Below are 16674 nucleotides of genomic sequence, written 5' to 3'. Positions count from 1 at the left end.
TGTGGTATGGTAGTGGTGGGGTGTGGTATGGTGGGTGGGTGTGGTGTGGTGGGGTGTGTTATGGTGGTGGTGTGGTATGGCTGGTGGGGTGGGGTGTATGGTGGTGGTATGTATGAGTATGGTGGGTGTGGTATGGTATGGTGGTGGGGTGGTGGGGTGTGGTGTGGTATGGTGTGGTATGGAGTGGTGGGGTATGGTATGGTATGGTGGGGTGTGGTATGGAGTGGTGGGGTGTGGTATGGTGAGGTGGGGTGTGGTATGGTGGGGTGTGGGTGTGGTATGGGTGGTGGGTGGTATGGGTGGTGGGTGTGGTGGGGTGGTGGTATGGTATGGGTGGTGGGGTGTGGTGTGGTGGTGGGTGTGGTATGGAGTGGTGGGGTGTGGTGTGGGTGGTGGGGTATGGAGGTGGTGGGGGGTGGTAGGTGGTGGGGTATGGTATGGTAGTGGTGTGGATGGTAGTGGGGTGTGGTGTGGTGGTGGTAGTGTGGTATGTGGTGGGGTGTGGTGTGTATGGAGTGGTGGGGTGTGGTATGGAGTGGTGGGGTGTGGTATGGAGTGGTGGGGTGTGGTATGGAGTGGTGGGGTGTGGTGTGGTGGGGTGTGGTATGGAGTGGTGGGGTGTGGTATGGTGTGGTGGGGTGTGGTATGGTATAGTAGTGGTGGGGTTTGGTGTGGGTGGTGGGAGTGGTGGGGTGTGGTAGGGTGTGGTAAGTGGTGGGGTGTGGTGTGGTATGGGTGGTGTGGTGTGTATGGTAGTGGTGTGGATGGTGGTGGGGTGTGGTGTGGTGGGGTGTGGTATGGAGTGGTGGGTGTGGTATGGTATGGGTGGTGGGTGTGGTGGTATGGTGGTGGGGTGTGGTATGGGTGGTGGGGTGTGGTATGGAGTGGTGGGGTGTGGTATGGAGTGGTGGGGTGTGGTGTGGGTGGTGGGGTATGGTATGGGTGGTGGGGTGTGGTAGTAGTGGTATGGTGGTGGTGGGGTATGGTATGGTGGTGGGGTGTGGTATGGAGTGTGGTGGTGTGGTATGGAGTGGTGGGGTATGGTGTGGTATGGTAGTGGTGGGGTGTGGTATGGGTGGTGGGGTGTGGTGGTGGTGGGGTGTGGTATGGAGTGGTGGGGTGTGGGTATAGGTGGGGTGTGGTATGGTATGGGTGGTGGTGTGGTGTGGGTGGTGTGGTGTGGGTGGTGGGGTGTGGTGTGGTATGGTGGGGTGTGGTGTGGTATGGTGGGGTATGGTGTGGTATGGTGTGGTATGGTGGGAGTAGGTATGGTGTGGGATGGTGTGGAGTGGTGGGGTGTGGTATGGAGTGGTGGGGTGTGGTATGGAGTGGGGGTGTGGAGTGGTGTGGGGGGTGTGGTATGGAGTGGTGGGGTGTGGTGTGGGGTGGTGGGGTATGGAGTGGTGGGGTGTGGTGTGGTATGGAGTGGTGTGGTGTGGAGTGGGTGGTGGGGTGTGGTATGGGTGGTGGGGTGTGGTATGGGTGTGTGGTATGGGTGGTGTGGTGTGGTATGGGTGGAGGTGGTGGGGTGTGGTGTGGTATGGGTGGTGGGGTGTGGTATGGGTGGTGTGGTGTGGTATGGAGTGGTGTGGTGTGGTATGGAGTGGTGGGGTGTGGTGTGGTATGGAGTGGTGTGGTATGTGGTGGTGGGGTGTGGTATGGAGTGGTGGGGTGTGGTATGGAGTGGTGGGGTGTGGTGTGGTGGGGTGTGGTATGGAGCGGTGGGGTGTGGTGTGGTATGGAGTGGTGTGGTATGGTATGGAGTGGTGGGGTGTGGTGTGGAGTGGTGGGGTTTGGTGTGCAGTGGTGGGTTTTGGTATGGGTGGTGGGGTGTGGTATGGAGTGGTGGGGGTGTGGTATGGAGTGGTGGGGTGTGGTATGGGTGGTGTGGTGTGGTGGGGTGTGGTATGGTGGTGTGGTGTGGTATGGGTGGTGGGGTGTGGTATGGTATGGGTGGTGGGGTGTGGTATGGTATGGAGTGGTGGGGTGTGGTATATGGTGGTGGGGTGTGGTATATGGGTGGTGGGGTGTGGTATGGGTGGTGGGGTGTGGTATGGGTGGTGGGGTGTGGTATGGAGTGGTGGGGTGTGGTATGGAGTGGTGGGGTGTGGTGTGGTATGGAGCGGTGGGGTGTGGTGTGGTATGGAGCGGTGGGGTGTGGTGTGGTATGGAGTGGTGTGGTATGGTATGGAGTGGTGGGGTGTGGTGTGGAGTGGTGGGGTTTGGTGTGGAGTGGTGGGTTTTGGTATGGAGTGGTGGGGTGTGGTATGGAGTGGTGGGGTGTGGTATGGAGTGGTATGGAGTGGTGTAGGTGGTGTGGTGGGGTGTGGTATGGAGTGGTGGGGTGTGGTATGGTATGGAGTGGTGGGGTGTGGTATGGTATGGAGTGGTGGGGTGTGGTATGGAGTGGTGGGGTGTGTTATGGAGTGGTGGGGTGTGGTATGGAGTGGTGGGGTGTGGAGTGGTGGGGTGTGGTATGGTATGGAGTGGTGGGGTGTGGTGTGGAGTGGTATGGTATGGAGTGGTGGGGTGTGGTGTGGAGTGGTGGGGTGTGGTGTGGAGTGGTGGGGTGTGGTGTGGAGTGGTGTGGTATGGAGTGGTGGGGTGTGGTATGGAGTGGTGGGGTGTGGTATGGTGGGGTGGGGTGTGGTATGAGTGGTGGGGTGTGGTATGGAGTGGTGGGGTGTGGTGGGGTGTGGTATGGTGGGGGTGGGGTGTGGTATGGAGTGGTGGGGAGTGGTGTGGTGGTGGTGTGGTATGGAGTGGTGGGGTGTGGAGTGGTGTGGTATGGAGTGGTGGGGTATGGTGTGGTATGGTGGGGTATGGTGTGGTATGGTGGGGTATGGTAAGGTATGGTGTGGGATGGTGTGGAGTGGTGGGGTGTGGTATGGAGTGGTGGGGTGTGGTATGGAGTGGTGGGGTGTGGTATGGAGTGGTGTGGTGGGGTGTGGTATGGAGTGGTGGGGTGTGGTGTGGAGTGGTGGGGTATGGAGTGGTGGGGTGTGGTATGGAGTGGTGTGGAGTGGAGGGGTGTGGTATGGAGTGGTGGGGTGTGGTATGGAGTGGTGTGGTATGGAGTGGTGTGGTGTGGTATGGAGTGGAGTGGTGGGGTGTGGTGTGGTATGGAGTGGTGGGGTGTGGTATGGAGTGGTGTGGTGTGGTATGGAGTGGTGTGGTGTGGTATGGAGTGGTGGGGTGTGGTGTGGTATGGAGTGGTGTGGTATGTGGTGGTGGGGTGTGGTATGGAGTGGTGGGGTGTGGTGTGGTGGGGTGTGGTATGGAGCGGTGGGGTGTGGTGTGGTATGGAGTGGTGTGGTATGGTATGGAGTGGTGGGGTGTGGTGTGGAGTGGTGGGGTTTGGTGTGCAGTGGTGGGTTTTGGTATGGAGTGGTGGGGTGTGGTATGGAGTGGTGGGGTGTGGTATGGAGTGGTGTGGTGTGGTGGGGTGTGGTATGGAGTGGTGTGGTGTGGTGTGGAGTGGTGGGGTGTGGTATGGTATGGGTGGTGGGGTGTGGTATGGTATGGGTGGTGGGGTGTGGTATGGAGTGGTGGGGTGTGGTATGGAGTGGTGGGGTGTGGAGTGGTGGGGTGTGGTATGGTATGGGTGGTGGGGTGTGGTGTGGGGTGTGGTGTGGAGGTGGTGGGGTGTGGTGTGGAGTGGTGGGGTGTGGTGTGGTGTGGTATGGAGTGGTGGGGTGTGGTATGGTGGGGTGTGGTATGGTGGGGTGGGGTGTGGTATGGAGTGGTGGGGTGTGGTATGGAGTGGTGGGGTGTGGTATGGAGTGGTGGGGAGTGGTGTGGAGTGGTGTGGTATGGAGTGGTGGGGTGGGGTGTGGAGTGGTGTGGTATGGAGTGGAGTGGTGGGGTATGGTGTGGTATGGTGGGGTATGGTGTGGTATGGTGGGGTATGGTGTGGGATGGTGTGGAGTGGTGGGGTGTGGTATGGAGTGGTGGGGTGTGGTATGGGTGGTGGGGTGTGGTATGGGTGGTGTGGTGTGGTGGGGTGTGGTATGGGTGGTGGGGTGTGGTATGGTATGGTGGGGTGTGGTATGGAGTGGTGGGGTGTGGTGTGGGTGGTGGGGTGTGGTATGGTGGGGTGTGGTATGGTGGGGTGGGGTGTGGTATGGAGTGGTGGGGTGTGGTATGGGTGGTGGGGTGTGGTGGGGTGTGGTATGGTGGGGTGGGGTGTGGTATGGAGTGGTGGGGAGTGGTGTGGAGTGGTGTGGTATGGGTGGTGGGATGGGGTGTGGAGTGGTGTGGTATGGAGTGGGTGGTGGGGTATGGTGTGGTATGGTGGGGTATGGTGTGGTATGGTGGGGTATGGTAAGGTATGGTGTGGTATGGTGTGGTAGTGGTGGGGTGTGGTATGGTGTGGTAGTGGTGGGGTGTGGTATGGTATGGAGTGGTGGGGTGTGGTATGGTGTGGTATGGTGGGGTGTGGTATGGTATGGTGTGGTATGGAGTGGTGGGGTATGGTATGGTATGGTGGGGTGTGGTATGGTATGGTATGGAGTGGTGGGGTGTGGTATGGTGTGGTGGGGTGTGGTGTGGTATGGAGTGGAGTGGTGGGGTGTGGTGTGGAGTGGTGGGGTGTGGTATGGATGGTGGTGGGGTATGGTATGGAGTGGTGTGGTGGGGTGTGGTGTGGAGTGGTGGGGTGTGGTGTGGGTGGTGTGGTGGGGTGTGGGTGGTGGGGTGTGGTATGGAGTGGTGGGGTGTGGTATGGTGGGGTGTGGTATGGAGTGGTGGGGTGTGGTATGGGTGGTGGTATGGAGTGGTGTGGTGTGGTATGGAGTGGTGGTGTGGTATGGTATGGCGGGGTGTGGTAAGTGGTGGGGTGTGGTATGGGTGGTGTGGTATGGAGTGGTGTGGTATGGAGTGGTGTGGTATGGTGTGGTGTGGTGGGGTGTGGGTGGTGGGGTGTGGTATGGAGTGGTATGGAGTGGTGGGGTGTGGTATGGGTGGTGGGGTGTGGTATGGAGTGGTGGGGTGTGGTATGGTATGGAGTGGTGGGGTGTGGTGTGGAGTGGTGGTGGGGTGTGGTATGGGTGGTGGGGTGGGGTGTGGTATGGGTGGTGGGGTGTGGTATGGGTGGTGGGGTGTGGTATGGAGTGGTGGGGTGTGGTATGGAGTGGTGTGGTATGGTATGGAGTGGTGTGGTATGGTATGGGTGGTGGGGTGTGGTATGGAGTGGAGTGGTGGGGTGTGGTATGGAGTGGTGGGGTGTGGTGTGGAGTGGTGGGGTGTGGTATGGAGTGGTGGGGTGGGGTGTGGTATGGAGTGGTGTGGTGTGGTATGGAGTGGTGGGGTGTGGTATGGTATGGAGTGGTATGGTGTGGAGTGGTGGGGTGTGGTATGGAGTGGTGGGGTGGGGTGTGGTATGGGTGGTGTGGTGTGGTATGGAGTGGTGGGGTGTGGTATGGTATGGAGTGGTATGGTGTGGGTGGTGGGGTGTGGTATGGAGTGGTGGGGTGTGGGTGGTGGGGTGTGGTGTGGTGTGGTGTGGTATGGTATGGAGTGGTGGGGTGTGGTGTGGAGTGGTGGGGTGTGGAGTGGTGGGGTGTGGTATGGAGTGGTGGGGTGTGGTGTGGAGTGGGTGGTGGGGTGTGAGTGGTGGGGTGTGGTATGGGTGGTGGGGTGTGGTATGGAGTGGTGGGGTGTGGGTGGTGGGGTGTGGTATGGAGTGGTGGGGTGTGGTATGGAGTGGTGTGGTATGGTATGGAGTGGTGGGGTGTGGTGTGGAGAGTGGTGTGGTGTGGTATGGAGTGGTGGGGTGGGGTGTGGTGGGGTGTGGTATGGGTGGTGGGGTGTGGTGTGGGTGGTGGGGTGTGGAGTGGTGGGGTGGGGTATGGGTGGTGGGGGTGTGGTATGGAGTGGTGGGGTGTGGAGTGGTGTGGTATGGAGTGGTGTGGTATGGAGTGGTGTGGTATGGTATGGTATGGAGTGGTGGGGTGTGGTGGTGGGGTGTGGGTGGTGTGGTGTGGTGTGGTATGGAGTGGTGTGGTATGGTATGGAGTGGTGGGGTGTGGTATGGGTGGTGTGGTATGGAGTGGTGTGGTGGGGTATGGTATGGAGTGGTGGGGTGTGGTATGGTATGGAGTGGTGGGGTGTGGTATGGAGTGGTGGGGTGTGGTGTGGTATGGAGTGGTGGGGAGTGGTGTGGTATGGGTGGTGTGGTGTGGTATGGAGTGGTGGGGTGTGGTATGGAGTGGTGGGGTGTGGTATGGGTGGTGGGGTGTGGTATGGAGTGGTGGGGTGTGGTGTGGAGGTGGTGGGGGTGTGGTATGGAGTGGTGGGGTGTGGTGTGGTATGGGTGGTGGGGTGTGGTATGGAGTGGTGTGGTATGGGTGGTGTGGTATGGTATGGAGTGGTGTGGTATGGTATGGAGTGGTGGGGTGTGGTATGGTGTGGTGGGGTGTGGTATGGAGTGGTGGGGTGGGGTGTGGTATGGTGTGGTGGGGTGTGGTATGGTGGGGTGTGGTATGGAGTGGTGGGGTGTGGTATGGAGTGGTGGGGTGTGGTATGGAGTGGTGGGGTGTGGTGTGGAGTGGTGTGGTATGGGTGGTGGGGTGTGGTATGGTGGGGTGTGGTATGGTGGGGTGTGGTATGGAGTGGTGGGGTGTGGTATGGAGTGGTGTGGTGGGGTGTGGTATGGAGTGGAGTGGTGGGGTGGGGTGTGGTAAGGTATGGTGGGGTATGGTGTGGTGGGGTATAGTATGGTGTGGGTGGTGGGGTGTGGTATGGTGTGGAGTGGTGGGGTGTGGTATGGTATGTGGTGGGGTGTGGTATGGTATGGGTGGTGGGGTATGGTGTGGAGTGGTGGGGTGTGGTATGGTATGGAGTGGTGGGGTGTGGTATGGTGTGGGTGGTGGGGTGTGGTATGGTATGGAGTGGTGGGGTGTGGTATGGTGGGGTATAGTGTGGTGTGGTATGGTATGGTGTGGAGTGGTGGGGTGTGGTATGGTGTGGAGTGGTGGGGTGTGGTATGGTATGGAGTGGTGGGGTGTGGTATGGTGGGGTGGGGTGTGGTATGGTGTGGAGTGGTGGGGTGTGGTATGGTATGGAGTGGTGGGGTGTGGTATGGTGTGGAGTGGTGGGGTGTGGTATGGTATGGGTGGTGGGGTGTGGTATGGTGTGGAGTGGTGGGGTGTGGTATGGTGGGGTATAGTGTGGTGTGGTATGGTATGGTGTGGAGTGGTGGGGTGTGGTATGGTGTGGGTGGTGGGGTGTGGTATGGTATGGAGTGGTGGGGTGTGGTATGGTGGGGTGGGGTGTGGTGTGGTATGGTGTGGTGGGGTATGGTGTGGTAAAATATGGTGTGGTGGGGTATGGTGTGGTGGGGTATGGTGTGGTGGGGTATGGTGTGGTAAAATATGGTGTGGTGGGGTATGTGTGAGTCCTACCCCAGACAGAGGTTAGCCATGCAGGTGAGAGCAGCACGGCGCAGCTCCATGTCTGGCTGAGACGGGTCGCTATAGAGACGCAGGACTCCACCATCACCTAGCAACTCAATCAGATGCTGCAACAGAGAGAGCATGCTCGTCACACATCCCTCACCCCCCCAACCTACCTACCCGGTTGCAGCGAGGTCCGTTTCCATAGCTACCTACCCGGTTGCAGCGCGGTCCGTTTCCATAGATCAGAGTAGATAACGCCTGCAGCACCTCACTGTGAGTCCAGAGGCTACACACTGCCAGCGCACGGACCACGTAACACACACACACATCCAGCGTCTGCTCGTCCACTATCACCTACACACACGGTTACAGAGAGTAGGGGTGAGGGGGGAAACCTGTAGCTGGTTGAGGAGGTGTGTGGGGGGGAATACCTGTAGCTGGTTGAGGTGGTGTTTGGGGGATACCTGTAGCTGGTTGAGGAGGTGTGTGGGGGAATACCTGTAGCTGGTTGAGGTGGTGTGTGTGGGGGGGAATACCTGTAGCTGGTTGAGGTGTGTGTGTGTGGGGGGGATACCTGTAGCTGGTTGAGGAGTGTGTGGGGGATACCTGTAGCTGGTTGAGGAGGTGTGTGGGGGGATACCTGTAGCTGGTTGAGGTGGTGTGTGGGGGGGGAATACCTGTAGCTGGTTGAGGTGGTGTTTGGGGGGATACCTGTAGCTGTTTGAGGAGGTGTGTGGGGGAAATACCTGTAGCTGGTTGAGGTGGTGGTGTGTGGGGGGTGGTACCTGTAGCTGGTTGAGGAGGTGGTGTGTGGGGGGATACCTGTAGCTGGTTGAGGAGGTGGTGTGTGGGGGGTACCTGTAGCTGGTTGAGGAGGTGGTGTGGGGGGATACCTGTAGCTGGTTGAGGAGGTGGTGTGGGGGTACCTGTAGCTGGTTGAGGAGGTGGTGTGGGGGGGATACCTGTAGCTGGTTGAGGTGGTGGTGTTTGGGGGAATACCTGTAGCTGGTTGAGGAGGTGGTGTGGGGGGAATACCTGTAGCTGGTTGAGGAGGTGGTGTTGGGGGAATACCTGTAGCTGGTTGAGGTGGTGGTGTTTGGGGGAATACCTGTAGCTGGTTGAGGAGGTGGGGGGGATACCTGTAGCTGGTTGAGGAGGTGGTGTGTGTGGGGGGGGGTACCTGTATCTGGTTGAGTAGGTGGTGTGTGGGGGGTGGTACCTGTATCTGGTTGAGTAGGTGGTGTGGGGGGGGATACCTGTAGCTGGTTGAGGAGGTGGTGTGTGGGGGATACCTGTAGCTGGTTGAGGAGGTGGTGTGTGGGGGTACCTGTAGTTGGTTGAGGAGGTGGTGTGTGGGGGAGGTACCTGTAGTTGGTTGAGGAGGTGGTGTGTGGGGGATACCTGTAGCTGGTTGAGGAGGTGGTGTGTGGGGGGTGGATACCTGTAGCTGGTTGAGGAGGTGGTGTGTGGGGGGTGGTACCTGTAGCTGGTTGAGGAGGTGGTGTGTGGGGGGTGGTACCTGTAGCTGGTTGAGGAGGTGGTGTGTGGGGGGAGGTACCTGTAGTTGGTTAAGGAGGTGGTGTGTGGGGAGGTACCTGTAGTTGGTTGAGGAGGTGGTGTGTGGGGGGGTACCTGTAGCTGGTTGAGGAGGTGGTGTGTGGGGGGGTATCTGTAGCTGGTTGAGGTGGTGGTGTGTGGGGGGTGGTATCTGTAGCTGGTTGAGGTGGTGGTGTGTGGGGGATACCAGTAGCTGGTTGAGTAGGTGGTGTGTGGGGGGGATACCTGTAGCTGGTTGAGTAGGTGGTGTGTGTGGGGGGGGATACCTGTAGCTGGTTGAGTAGGTGTGTGGGGGGGATACCTGTAGCTGGTTGAGGAGGTGGTGTGTGGGGGATACCTGTATCTGGTTGAGGAGGTGGTGTGTGGGGGATACCTGTAGCTGGTTGAGGAGGTGGTGTGTGGGGGGGGTGGTACCTGTAGCTGGTTGAGGAGGTGGTGTGTGTGGGGGATGGTACCTGTAGCTGGTTGAGGAGGTGGTGTGTGGGGGATACCTGTATCTGGTTGAGGAGGTGGTGTGTGGGGGATACCAGTAGCTGGTTGAGGAGGTGGTGTGTGGGGGATACCTGTAGCTGGTTGAGGAGGTGGTGTGGGGGATACCAGTAGCTGGTTGAGGAGGTGGTGTGTGGGGGATACAGTAGCTGGTTGAGGAGGGTGGTGTGGGGGGTACCTGTAGTTGGTTGAGGAGGTGGTGTGTGGGGGGATACCAGTAGCTGGTTGAGGAGGTGGTGTGTGGGGGGATACCAGTAGCTGGTTGAGGAGGTGGTGTGTGGGGGTACCTGTAGTTGGTTGAGGAGGTGTGTGGGGGGATACCTGTAGCTGGTTGAGAGGTGGTGTGTGGGGGATACCTGTAGCTGGTTGAGGAGGTGGTGTGTGGGGGATACCAGTAGCTGGTTGAGGAGGTGGTGTGTGGGGGGGGTGGTACCTGTAGCTGGTTGAGGAGGTGGTGTGTGGGGGTGGTACCTGTAGCTGGTTGAGGAGGTGGTGTGTGGGGGATACCTGTAGCTGGTTGAGGAGGTGGTGTGTGGGGGGTACCTGTAGTTGGTTGAGGAGGTGGTGTGTGGGGGAGGTACCTGTAGTTGGTTGAGGAGGTGGTGTGTGGGGGATACCTGTAGCTGGTTGAGGAGGTGGTGTGGGGGGTGGATACCTGTAGCTGGTTGAGGAGGTGGTGTGTGGGGGTGGTACCTGTAGCTGGTTGAGGAGGTGGTGTGTGGGGGTGGTACCTGTAGCTGGTTGAGGAGGTGGTGTGTGGGGGAGGTACCTGTAGTTGGTTGAGGAGGTGGTGTGTGGGGGAGGTACCTGTAGTTGGTTGAGGAGGTGGTGTGGGGGGTACCTGTAGCTGGTTGAGGAGGTGGTGTGTGGGGGTATCTGTAGCTGGTTGAGGTGGTGGTGTGTGGGGGGTGGTATCTGTAGCTGGTTGAGGTGGTGGTGTGTGGGGGATACCAGTAGCTGGTTGAGTAGGTGGTGTGTGGGGGATACCTGTAGCTGGTTGAGTAGGTGGTGTGTGGGGGGGATACCTGTAGCTGGTTGAGTAGGTGTGTGGGGGATACCTGTAGCTGGTTGAGGAGGTGGTGTGTGGGGGATACCTGTATCTGGTTGAGGAGGTGGTGTGTGGGGGGATACCTGTAGCTGGTTGAGGAGGTGGTGTGTGGGGGGTGGTACCTGTAGCTGGTTGAGGAGGTGGTGTGTGTGGGGGGATGGTACCTGTAGCTGGTTGAGGAGGTGGTGTGTGGGGGATACCTGTATCTGGTTGAGGAGGTGGTGTGTGGGGGATACCAGTAGCTGGTTGAGGAGGTGGTGTGTGGGGGATACCTGTAGCTGGTTGAGGAGGTGGTGTGTGGGGGATACCAGTAGCTGGTTGAGGAGGTGGTGTGTGGGGGGATACCAGTAGCTGGTTGAGGAGGTGGTGTGGGGGGTACCTGTAGTTGGTTGAGGAGGTGGTGTGTGGGGGATACCAGTAGCTGGTTGAGGAGGTGGTGTGTGGGGGATACCAGTAGCTGGTTGAGGAGGTGGTGTGTGGGGGGTACCTGTAGTTGGTTGAGGAGGTGGTGTGTGGGGGGATACCTGTAGCTGGTTGAGGAGGTGGTGTGTGGGGGATACCTGTAGCTGGTTGAGGAGGTGGTGTGGGGGGATACCAGTAGCTGGTTGAGGAGGTGGTGTGTGGGGGTGGTACCTGTAGCTGGTTGAGGAGGTGGTGTGTGGGGGATACCTGTAGCTGGTTGAGGAGGTGGTGTGTGGGGGGTACCTGTAGTTGGTTGAGGAGGTGGTGTGTGTGGGGATACCTGTAGCTGGTTGAGGAGGTGGTGTGTGGGGGATACCTGTAGCTGTTTGAGGAGGTGGTGTGTGGGGGGTACCTGTAGCTGTTTGAGGAGGTGGTGTGTGGGGGGTACCTGTAGCTGTTTGAGGAGGTGGTGTGTGGGGGTACCTGTAGCTGGTTGAGTAGGTGGTGTGTGGGGGATACCTGTATCTGGTTGAGGAGGTGGTGTGTGGGGGATACCTGTAGCTGGTTGAGTAGGTGGTGTGTGTGGGGGATACCTGTAGATGGTTGAGTAGGTGGTGTGTGGGGGGTGGTACCTGTAGCTGGTTGAGGAGGTGGTGTGTGGGGGGATACCTGTAGCTGGTTGAGTAGGTGGTGTGTGGGGGTGGTACCTGTAGCTGGTTGAGGAGGTGGTGTGTGGGGGGATACCTGTAGCTGGTTGAGGAGGTGGTGTGTGGGGGGTGGTACCTGTAGCTGGTTGAGGAGGTGGTGTGTGGGGGTGGTATCTGTAGCTGGTTGAGGAGGTGGTGTGTGGGGGATACCAGTAGCTGGTTGAGGAGGTGGTGTGTGGGGGTGGTACCTGTAGCTGGTTGAGGAGGTGGTGTGTGGGGGTACCTGTAGTTGGTTGAGGAGGTGGTGTGTGGGGGGTGGTACCTGTAGTTGGTTGAGGTGGTGGTGTGTGGGGGATACCTGTAGCTGGTTGAGGAGGTGGTGTGTGGGGGGGATACCTGTAGCTGGTTGAGGAGGTGGTGTGTGGGGGGATACCTGTAGCTGGTTGAGGAGGTGGTGTGGGGGGTGGTACCTGTAGCTGGTTGAGGAGGTGGTGTGTGGGGGATACCTGTAGCTGGTTGAGGAGGTGGTGTGTGGGGGGTGGTACCTGTAGCTGGTTGAGGAGGTGGTGTGTGGGGGGATACCTGTAGCTGGTTGAGGAGGTGGTGTGGGGTGGTACCTGTAGCTGGTTGAGGAGGTGGTGTGTGGGGGTGGTACCTGTAGTTGGTTGAGGTGGTGGTGTGTGGGGGGATACCTGTAGCTGGTTGAGTGGTGGTGTGTGTGGGGGGATACCTGTAGCTGGTTGAGGAGGTGGTGTGTGGGGTGGTACCTGTAGCTGGTTGAGGAGGTGGTGTGTGGGGGTGGATACCTGTAGCTGGTTGAGGAGGTGGTGTGTGGGGGAATACCTGTAGCTGGTTGAGGTGGTGGTGTGTGGGGGGATACCTGTAGCTGGTTGAGGAGGTGGTGTGTGGGGTGGTACCTGTAGCTGGTTGAGGAGGTGGTGTGTGGGGGTGGTACCTGTAGTTGGTTGAGGTGGTGGTGTGTGGGGGGATACCTGTAGCTGGTTGAGGAGGTGGTGTGTGGGGGGGATACCTGTAGCTGGTTGAGGAGGTGGTGTGTGGGGGGAATACCTGTAGCTGGTTGAGGAGGTGGTGTGGGGGGGATACCTGTAGCTGGTTGAGGAGGTGGTGTGTAAGCTGACATAGCTTGACGACCAAGTGCTCCTGGCTGAGCGGAACCAGGCGGGTCACGTGGATGAGCAGTGCGCATACTTCCTGTCAACAGACGACCACAGACAACCAGTAAGCAGAAGGCATCTCCTAACATCTCCTTAAGTGTACACTTGTTTCCTACTTCCTTCAAATCTAAAAGCATGGGATTGGTGGAGGCATGTCATAATAAAATATCTTATACCAGTCATTTCCTTTCAAATTAGATAAGAGGAGGTGAACAAGCGCACTTTTGGGGGAGACCAGAAACGATCACCATTACAGCCAACATGAGCTTTGCTACTCGTCTAATAAATCAGACTGAACATTTCTTGGCATACAGTCAAACAAAGCACTGCAGAATCCTGGACATGTGCCTTACAAGCCAGAATGTTTACTTATTTTACATTTAAACTTATTCCACCTGTTATCTATGCCTTCAGCTGCTCAAAATTTGAGACAAAATATCCAAAGAAAAATAGTGTTTACCCTACTCAAACACCGGTACTAAAGTTGAAATTCCTATTACCTGGCTCAAAACCATGTAAACACCTGTTAGTTATGCATGCATCGGCATTATTAAGTTGTTTAATATAAAATATATTTTAGATTCTTAAAAGTAGCCACCCTTTGCCTTGATGACAGCTTTGCACACTCTTGGCACTCTCAACCAGCTTCATGAGGTAGTCACCTGGAATGCATTTCAATTAACAGGTGTGCCTTGCAAAAAGTACATTTGTGGAACTTTCCTTCTTAAAAAAAATATCCCAATGCCCCAGGGCAGTGATTGGGGACACTGCCCTGTGTAGGGTGCCGTCTTTCGGATTGGACATTAAACGGGTGTCGTGACTCTCTGCGGTCATTAAAGCTCCCATGGCACTTATCGTAAGAGTAGGGGTGTTAACCCCAGTGTCCTGGCTAAATTCCCAATCTGGCCCTCAAACCATCACGGTCACCTAATAATCCCCAGTTTACAATTGGCTCATTCATCCTCCTCCTCTCCCCTGTAACTATTCCCCAGGTCGTTGCTGCAAATGAGAACGTGTTCTCAGTCAATTTACCTGGTAAAATAACGGATTAATAATAATTTAAAAAAATGCGTTTGAGCCAATCAGTTGTGTTGTGACAAGGTAAGGGTGGTATACAGAAGATAAAAAAGACCAAGTCCATATTATGGCAAGAACAGCTTAAATAAGCAAAGAGAAATGACAATCCATCATTACTTGAAGACATGTTCAGTCAATAACGAACATTTCACGAACTTCGAAAGTTTCTTCAAGTGCAGTCGCAAAAACCTTCAAGCGCTATGACAACTGGCTCTGATGAGGACCGCCACAGGAAAGGAAGACCCAGAGTTACCTCTGCTGCCGAGGATAAGTTCATTAGAGTTACCAGCCAAATTTCAGCCCAAATAAATGCGTCCCAGAGTTCAAGTAACAGACACATCTCAACATCAACTGTTCAGAGGAGACGGTGTGAATCAGGCCAAGAAACACGAGAAATGGACATTAGATGGATGGATTTTTAAAATTTAACCTTTAACTAGGCAAGTCAGTTAAGAACAAATTCTTATTTACAATGACAGCCTACCCCGGCCAAACCCTAACGACGCTGGGCCAATTGTGCGCTGCCCTATGGGACTCCCAATCACGGCCGCTTATGATAGAGCCTGGAATCAAACCAGGGTCTGTAGTGACACCTCTTGCACTGAGATGCAGTGCTTTAGACAGCTGCGCCACTTGGTAGCCAAATATGTCCTTTGTTCTGATGCCTCCAAATTTGAGATTTTTGGTTCAAACCGCTGTGTCTTTGTGAGACGCAGAGTAGTTGAACGGATGATCTCCCCGTGTGTGGTTCCCACCGTGAAGCATGGAGGAGGAGGTGTTATGGTGTGGGGTTCCCACCGTGAAGCATGGAGGAGGAGGTGTTATGGTGTGGGGTTCCCACCGTGAAGCATGGAGGAGGAGGTGTGGGGGTGCTTTGCTGGTGACACTGTCTGTGATTCATTTAGAATTCAAGGCACACTTAAGCAGCATGGCTACCACAGCATTCTGCAGCAATACGCCATCCCATCTGCTTTGTGCTTAGTGGGACTATCATTTGTTTTTCAACAGGACAATGACCAAACACACCTCCAGGCTGTGTCAGGGCTATTTGACCAAGGAGAATGATGGAGTGCTGCATCAGATGACCTCGCTTCCACAATCGCCCGACCTCAACCCAATTGAGATGGTTTGAGATGAATTGGACCGCAGAGTGAAGGAAAAGCAGCCAACAAGTGCTCAGCATGTGTGGTAACTCCTTCAAGACTGTTGGAAAAGCCTTCCAGGTGAAGCTGGTTGAGAGAATGCCAAGAGTGTGCAAAGTTGTCAAGGAAAAGGGCGGATCTTTGAAGAATGTCAAATATAAAATAAAATAAATATTTGTTTAACACTTTTTTGGTTACTACATGGATCCATATGTGTTACTTCTTATTTTTTTATGTAAAAAGAAAAGAAAACCCTTGAATGAGCAGATGTGTCCAAACTTTTGACTGGACCCATCACTATGTCATCTCTCTCCTGTTCTATTGGACCCACCACTATGTCATCTCTCTCCTGTTCTATTAGACCCACCACTATGTCATCGCTCTCCTGTTCTATTAGACCCACCACTATGTCATCTCTCTCCTGTTCTATTCGACCCACCACTATGTCATCTCTCTCCTGTTCTATTAGACCCACCACTATGTCATCTCTCTCCTGTTCTATTGGACCCACCACTATGTCATCTCTCTCCTGTTCTATTGGACCCACCACTATGTCATCTCTCTCCTGTTCTATTGGACCCACCACTGTCATTTCCCTACAGCCCTATTGGTTTTCATAACTTTTTTCGTTGTCCAAAAGCCAAAAGGTACAATCCTAGTCGATTCATCCTGAGCACCGTGGGGGGGTGGACAGCCTAGCGGGTAATGCATCCTGAGCACCGTGGGGGGGTGGACAGCCTAGCGGGTAATGCATCCTGAGCCCTGTGGGGGGTTGACAGCCTAGCGGGTAATGCATCCTGAGCACCGTGGGGGTGGACAGCCTAATGGGTAATGCATCCTGAGCACCGTGTGGGGGTGGACAGCCTAACAGGTAATGCATCCAGAGCACCGTGGGGGGGTGGACAGCCTAACAGGTAATGCATCCTGAGCCCTGTGGGGGGGGGGGGGGTGGACAGCCTAGCGGGTAATGCATCCTGAGCACCATGGGTGCCACTGCAACAGGACATTTTAAAAAGATAACACGTTTGGCCAATGCAGAAGATGGTGATACTAAGGCTGGTTGAAAATTCTCTGCACTACACCAAACTGTACCTATGCTGTAACAACGAGTAATGGATGCCAAACATCTTTGGTGAAATCACGTAGGTTAGGAAAAGGTATTGAAAGTTGTTCATGTTAAAAGCCTTAAGGACAGAAACACCTTTCCACGGGCTTCAGTTAAACAGGCTGTTTTGAAACCTTTTGAAACCTCAAATGTCAAATGCAAGCTACATAAGTAAATTGTTAATTTCAAGCAATATTGACAATCAAAATCCCAGTAACTAGCAAGCTCACTATTTAGCTAAGTTTAAAGTTCAAATGTCCATAGCTTCATCATAGCTACTGTACCTCAGGTCGTATGTTGTGGTTCGGGCTGTAGTTTTCAGATATCAGTTGGTCGAACAGCAGGTTGAGTTGTGTTTTCAGGCTGGCTGGATCTCCGGCTCGCAGTGAGCGGAGCTTGGATGCGTAGTGGGAGAACTGCCCCGCCACGGAACCCATCTCCTCCCGGTCCCCCGGAGCCAGCGGGCTGAACGGGACCGCATCTGGTGATAGCGTTACTGACACACCGTCGTTAATACCGGCTAGGCTGGAAGACATTGGAAGACTAGAGCCTGGTGACAACGTTGCTCTGGCAGCCATCTTTCAGGAAAAACTCTGCGGCAATGGTACATCCGGGGTTAGCTGGAGGTCAAAACG

General features: G+C 55.9%; 1 protein-coding gene across 1 annotated transcript in view; it reads right to left on the bottom strand.

Annotated features, from left to right (window-relative positions):
• The window catches only part of heatr6 (HEAT repeat containing 6), a 98399-nt gene extending 81731 nt beyond the window's left edge, over positions 1-16668 (bottom strand). The window contains exons 1-4 of the mRNA XM_065024037.1: positions 16324-16668; positions 12645-12752; positions 7611-7751; positions 7404-7519 (exon numbers count right to left, since the gene is read on the bottom strand). Of these exons, the coding sequence (XP_064880109.1) occupies positions 7404-7519; positions 7611-7751; positions 12645-12752; positions 16324-16617 (659 nt within the window). The 5' untranslated portion in view covers positions 16618-16668. The remainder of the gene's footprint in view (positions 1-7403; positions 7520-7610; positions 7752-12644; positions 12753-16323) is intronic.
• Positions 16669-16674: the final 6 nt, after the last annotated feature.

This window comes from Oncorhynchus nerka, linkage group LG10, assembly GCF_034236695.1.
Source record: "Oncorhynchus nerka isolate Pitt River linkage group LG10, Oner_Uvic_2.0, whole genome shotgun sequence".
Taxonomy (NCBI): domain Eukaryota; kingdom Metazoa; phylum Chordata; class Actinopteri; order Salmoniformes; family Salmonidae; genus Oncorhynchus; species Oncorhynchus nerka.
This window is presented reverse-complemented; position numbering and strand designations above follow the sequence as displayed.